Here is a 6,596-nt window from a genome sequence, read left to right on the forward strand (position 1 = left end):
TGTACTTTTGTCAATTAAATAAATGTTTAACAGAATAAACAAATCAAGATTCTTGTTTGTATTGAATCTGACAAAAAAGATTTTTTTTTTTAAATCCAGAAATGTGGTTTGTAGACACTGAATAAGGTCCGGGAGGCTGTGTGTGACTGACAGCTGACCGAACACTGTCAGACATAGCTGTGCACAAGATGTCAGACCAGATTAGACTCAGTGATGATTATAAACATACTGCACATCTCTGAGTACGTCAGTCATGACTTTTAAAGAACGGTAGCTGTTTATGTTGATGAAGCGGAAAGTGGCAGAAAGAACAAAGGATACTGAGACTTTTACAGCTCTGAAAGCTTATCAGCACCAGTAAATACTCATCCCTTAATGAGGTATGGAAAGATGGGGAAAAAGGTGAGATTCCGAATGCAATTAAACACAGCAAAAATAATAAAAAATGAGGCATAAAACAGAAGAAATGTAACAGAACGGTAAAAAATGAAAAAAGAAATTGGCAAAAAAAAATAGAAAGTACGAGAAGCAGCAAAGACAAAATCTTAAAGACAAACAGCAAGTTTAACATATTTTATTTGTGAAAACTATTTAAAATGTTTATTTACCCGAGGGCATTTCATGACTAGAGTTACTTCCTAACAGACGTGCTGTATTTATGAGATAATTGTCATGTTTTGGCATGCTTTTCTCATCTGACATCTCTATTTTTTATATGTATCTTAAGCTTCAAATTCCCAACCTGCTAGTAATATTCTTCATGAATGGATTTTAACACATGGGTTTCAAACCTACAAATAGTTCAAACCTAAAATACAGGGTGTCTCATTAAAGGTCAGTATTTAAAAATGAATTATTCACTTTATAGGATTGTATTGCACACCTCTACTTACAATGTTTCTATATATTTTTCTACTAAGGATTGAATTCATGTGTTTTAGACAATTGCTAACAGGTGTAATCAATCCATTATATAAAGGAAATTATATGCTTTCAACTTTGTTTAGGGAAGGACCCTCCCTGTTCCAGCATGACTATGCTCTAAATTGACATTTTCACAATTCAGTTTTATTAAAGTTGTCTCAAAATCTGTATTAAATGGTTAAACAAATGCATATTTTCTCCTAAAGTAAAACCAGTTATTGCTGTGTCCCATCTAAACTATAATATGCCACCACTTCTAAATAAGAAAAGTAAGGAAAAACTCCACCCTGTTTGGTATTTGCATTACAGGATTTCGGTTCATATTTTTAGGTTTTTCCAGGTTTTTATCTGGTTACACTTTGCATTGAACTCAACCTCACCGAGTCCGTCATCTAGTGGCCCTGAGTGGAAACGTTTTACTGCTCATCCTCTCCCCAGCTCTCCTCAGAGAAGATGTCAGCCTGACCTTTCTTAAACTTCATTTTAAAATCTTCGTCAAAATGTTCCAGGTCATCCTCCCTGAAAATGCCCTGATGAAAAAGAATAAGAAATATTTAGAAATAATTACGTGCAAATCACAGATTCTGTTTGAAATGTACAAAAGAACAAGAAACTCCTGTAGGCCAAACTGAATGTAAGTCTTAATTACTATGAGGAAGCATGTGACCTTGTGCTGTTTAGGATTCAAGTGAGAGTTCTCATGCTTGTGCTAGAAACGCAACAGCTGAGAACTGAAACAAGCTTTGGTATAAAAGTGCAGAAACCTTTTGAAGATCCCTCAAATAAACGTTTTCTATCGTAATAGTTATTATTCTAAATATTCATTTATTATTAGGCTGCAGGTAAACACAGCTTGTGGTTCAGACTGTATTTGTTTAATCTTAGTTAAATATGTGTATAAATATGTGTAGATTTACTCAGGTCTTTTTTACCTTGGGTAGGTAGCCCAACAGTTTTGTAGCATGGAGCTTGAGAAGTTTCTGTCTCTCCTCCTCAATGATCTGTCGGCGCATGGCTTCCCTCTCCTGCTCCAGTGCTTTCTCTTCTGCCTCCCGCTCCTGTACACAGGTTCATTATATTCATTACCAGATCCTCCACAACAATGTCAATTAATGAAACAGCATTAAACAAGCAGCTATTAGTAGTAGGAATAAGACTACTGAACGATATCGGCTAGTCAGGCACCTACATACAGACATGATTGGCTACCACTGACCAGTATAAAACGGTGGCAACACGTGAAAACTAAATAAACCAGGACTGCCTCACCTTATCAGCCAGATGTTTCTGCCGTCTCTCCTCGATCAGTTTCTCCACGGCGCGTTTATGCTCCTGCTGCTTCATGCGCCGCTTCTGTGCGTTCATCTGCTCGATGCGGTCGTCCTCTGCAAACTTGGCCAGCATGGTCTGCCTGAAGGCCTCTTCCTCCTCTTTTTCAGCCTGACGACGCAGCTGCTTGAAGGCCAGCTGTTCCCGGCAGGTCTGCTGCATCTCCAACCTCTGCCTGATCCTCCTCTCCATCTCCTCCTGCAAGGGTTAATAAAAAAAGTCACAGGTAGAAAGGTCACATAGAAAAGGCTGGCATGGTGGCACAGCTGAAGCTGTGGGTGATGCACAGGAGCATGGGTCCTGGGGAACTGGGTCTTATCCTGGCAGAGGTGTATACACCCTCTTCTTTAAATTAATGAGGCAAATTAAAAATGTGGGTTACACTTAATAAAATACAACTTGTTTTGGAGCAGTTTGATGAATATTTTAAAAGCTATTGAAGTTATTAATATGCTGAATACTTTAAATACTATTGAAGTTATGATTAAAAATCTGTTTTAAATTATGTAATACAGGGTAAAAGTGTCAGTATAAGAGTTGTAGTGTGTAATGTGGGTTACACTTGATAAAATACAACTTGTTTTGGAGCAATTTGATGCATATTTTAAAAGCTATTGAAGACCCAAAAGATTTCAGGAATTATAAAATAAATACATGAAAACTAAAGACAAGTTCTTACAATTTCTTTTTGTCTGGCAGCTTCAGCCTGCTCCTCCAGGTAGAGCTCCTCCCGGATACGTTCCATCTCCTCCCGCTGCTTGTGCTCAATTTCAATCTTCTCTGTCAGCTAAACCAGCAAAACAAATCAAGTGATATAATCATATCACACTCACAAAGTCATGTCACACATTACTTGTTAACTGATTTTTTTAAAATCAGGAACTGCTCCACATAAGGTAAAAGCTGTGAGGTCTGACTTTAAGATTAGAAGTTTAAGAAGAGACCCTTCTTGCCGCTCAGGTGGCGCAGCGGTAAAGTACGCTAGTGCACCAGAGTTGGGTTTCTAGACACATCGTATCGAAACTCAGCTCTACCTTTCCGACTGGGTTGGGCGGCAGTATGAACAACGTTTGGCTGTTGTTCATGGGTTTAGCGGGTAGAGTCGGAGCATTGGTTCTCATAACTGATGCAACTGCAGCCCCTGCTGGTTGACTGATGGCGCCTGCACAGGGCTGAGGAATAACATTGAGGGGAGTGTGACCCTCTGTGCGCAGTGTCTCTCGGTGTATGAACTCGGCTCGTGCGGGTGTAAAATGCAAGTCTGTACCGATTGCGTGCCGGAGGGGGCGCAATTCGGTTGAGTGGCGTCCTCAGTCAGCGGCAAGGGGTTGAACCAGTATAGAGGACATCATCAGGGTAATTGGATATGACTAGAATGGGGATAAAAATTGGGGGGAAAAAAGTGGGAAAAAATAGATAATTAAAAAAAAAAAAAAAAAAAAAGAAGAGACCCGTCTTTTGTCACCCACCAACTTGTGAAGGTTCTCTTTAGCCTGCTCTCGTTTCCTAACGCTAGTCATCCTGTCCTCTTCTCTCCTCTCCTGGTATTTAGCGTACTCCAAAATGCGCATGTTCTCCTCCTCCGTTTTCTCGCGCTCGATGCGCCTCCACTCAGCCTGCTGCTTCTTGAACTTCTCGATGTATCTCTGTGTGGCTGTAATCTTCTCAAGACGGAGCTGATGCACCCTGAAATTGAAACAGAGCTATTTAGCTTGTTAGCTGGTGTGATGCGTGTTTTCTCTTTGAGTTTAATGTATTTTGTTCATGGTCCCTGAAGGTTAACTGGAGCAATAAAATATTGCCTTTTGTGTGTGTGTGTGTGTGTGTGTGTGTGTGTTAATGTGAATGTGTGTATGTCTGTCCATTGATTGACTGGTGACCTGTCCAGGGTGTTTCCTGTCTTTCACCCTAAGAAGTGTATTTCTGATTAAAAAAGAAGCCTAAAGTCCAGTAACAGCCGACTGGGATGTTTCATCATTCGACATGTTATAGTTCACAAACATTATTATTATTATTATTATTATTATTATTTCTGTTATTTGGGGTTAGACGTGTAAAATCAGTAGCAAGTTTTCAGTTTCTTACATCTGATCTTCCTCGTAGATCTTTCGCACAATTTCATCCACCATGAGTTTTTCCTTGATGAACTCCTCATAGGCCTCCTGTCTCTTTTTCTCCTTCTCTACCAGCTGCTGCTCCAGCTCCTGCTGATACCGCACGGCCTCCTCATAGCGCCTCTGCTCCTGCTTCTCCTTCTCCACTGCAGCTTTTTCCTGCTCCCTCTTCAATTTATGAGCAACTTCAGCTTGCTCCCTCTTAAAAACATCAACAGGTAAATATGTAAGTACGTCTAAGCCACGGCAAACCTTGTCCGCGGGTCTGACACGAGCGATCACTCACCATGGTCTCGTATTTCACGACCTCCTTCTCGGCTATCTGTGCCGCTCTTTCTCTGTTTACGTATGCAGATTTTAACTTGGTCTCTAACTCACGAAGCTCCAAACTGCAATTCAAATAAGATTTCAGACAAAACAGACTGAGAACTCTTGTGTTTACACACCATCTAACCACTCACCTGTTTTCTTTAATGTACTGCCTCATTTTCTCATCTCGCAGTTTCTCCGAATTGATGCGAGCCAGCTCCTTAGCCATCCTCTCCTCCTGCTCCAGAAGCTTTTCTCTGTACACCTTCTCCTGCTCTGCCTTTAAAAACAAAGATAAACTTTACCACGAATGAAACGGTACAATAAAAAGCATTCAGTCCATCAGCATGTGGATGACATCCAACCTTCAAGTAGGCTTCCTCCACTTGTCTCTCATATTCTTCCTCTTGTATCTGGCGCAAACACCTCAACCTCTCGAGTCTCTCCTCATTTTTGAGGTTGGCCTTAATCTGCTTTTCTGCAGCCACGTGCCTGCTATGATTCTCCCGCTTCTCCTCCTGACGCCGGAATTCGGCCAGCGCTCTCTCCTGAAGGCTGTGCGACATGCTGCGCCGCTGGCTCATGGCAGCCTGAACATCAACAGCAAACCAACAATTTAAGTGAGGCTGATTTGGCCAAAATGTGGTTTTATAGTAGTAGAGTATAAATAATCACATAATACTGTTTTGTAGAAATGTCTTGAAAAGTCTCTCAAATTAAATTATTTTGCTAAGCTCAATGTTTAAATAAAAGTACAATGATAAAAATAATAAAAATGCACCACCATGGTTGAGTTGGTACCTCTTTTGATTACGCACTCTGACCTTAATATCAGAGCCAATGGGACATTATTTTATTTATTTATATTTTGCATTTTTCTTTGCCATTAGCACCACCTTTGCAAGAGGAGAGCCACAGACCACCAGGTGCCAGAGGAGGGACAGAACAAAATCAGTTAAGCTAGTTACCAAAATGTACTTTTTTTAAATTTTTTGTTTTATTTTAGGACTTAAATGGAATACAGCAGGAAGACTAAGTGCCTCACAGCAAGGTAAAAGACCTGGGTTCATTCTTACTTCTGTTTCCTGTCTGAATTGAATTAAATTAACTGTTTTTAATTGCCACTACATGTAAGTGAGCAGGTGAGTTTGTGATGTCTTACGACCCACCGCGACCCTGACCAGGATAAAGCGTTTAGTAAAAAAATAAATAAATGGGAACGAAAATGTAATATACTATTGAATCAATGTGACTTTTTTAATTGTTAAATGCAATGACTTAACTATAATGAACCATGAATCTGTTATTTATTACACAGCAGTAAGTTTGAGGTTAATTAGCATGTTATGCTAACAGTACAGGTGAACGTTTGCTTAATGTTCGAAAAAAACAACAAATAAAGCTTTAAAATCACATGTAATATAATTATTTAAGAGGAAATAAGAGCTATTTACCATGCGTGTAGCGGTGCTGCTTATAATACAGGTTTATATTCTATAAGTTTAAAACTAAACGGAGAAACTCCAAATCATCCAGTCCTCATTTGTGTACAACTCGTCGCGTGGCAACGCACTCGTCAGCGATTGGTCAAAGCGAAAGTCTATCTGTGGGTGAGTCATATGAATCGATTCAGTTGAACAATACGTGTCGACTCCTTCGGCTTCAAAACAGCTTAATACAAATACTGAAAGGCACTGCAAGCAATTGAGGGGCCCAGCAATGACAGCTTGACACTGGTGTGGCTTGAACCAGCAATCTTCTGACCACTAGTCCAAGTCAAGTGCCTTTGCATTTTGGTATAAATTAGTATGAGTAATTACGTTGATGTTTTTAATGATTTTGCTTATTGAATCACTTGTCACAGTTCCATGCATTAGTTTTGAGTCACTGACATCCTCCTACTGGGAGATTTTAGATGAG

The 6,596-nt window shown here is 39.8% G+C and overlaps 1 protein-coding gene across 1 annotated transcript; it reads right to left on the reverse strand.

Moving 5' to 3' along the window:
- Positions 1 to 558: 558 nt before the first annotated feature.
- mns1 (meiosis-specific nuclear structural 1) lies at positions 559 to 6,244 on the reverse strand. Its single transcript, XM_062989391.1, has 10 exons — positions 6,131 to 6,244; positions 5,042 to 5,266; positions 4,829 to 4,956; positions 4,654 to 4,756; positions 4,339 to 4,568; positions 3,723 to 3,939; positions 2,933 to 3,040; positions 2,194 to 2,451; positions 1,857 to 1,982; positions 559 to 1,454 (listed from the first exon to the last, which is right to left on the reverse strand). The coding sequence occupies exons 1-10, from the start codon at positions 6,131 to 6,133 to the stop codon at positions 1,341 to 1,343; spliced, it is 1,512 nt and encodes a 503-aa protein (XP_062845461.1). The 5' UTR covers positions 6,134 to 6,244; the 3' UTR covers positions 559 to 1,340.
- Between the last annotated feature and the right edge of the window lie 352 nt (positions 6,245 to 6,596).

This window comes from Trichomycterus rosablanca, chromosome 27, assembly GCF_030014385.1.
Source record: "Trichomycterus rosablanca isolate fTriRos1 chromosome 27, fTriRos1.hap1, whole genome shotgun sequence".
In the NCBI taxonomy this organism is placed as follows: domain Eukaryota; kingdom Metazoa; phylum Chordata; class Actinopteri; order Siluriformes; family Trichomycteridae; genus Trichomycterus; species Trichomycterus rosablanca.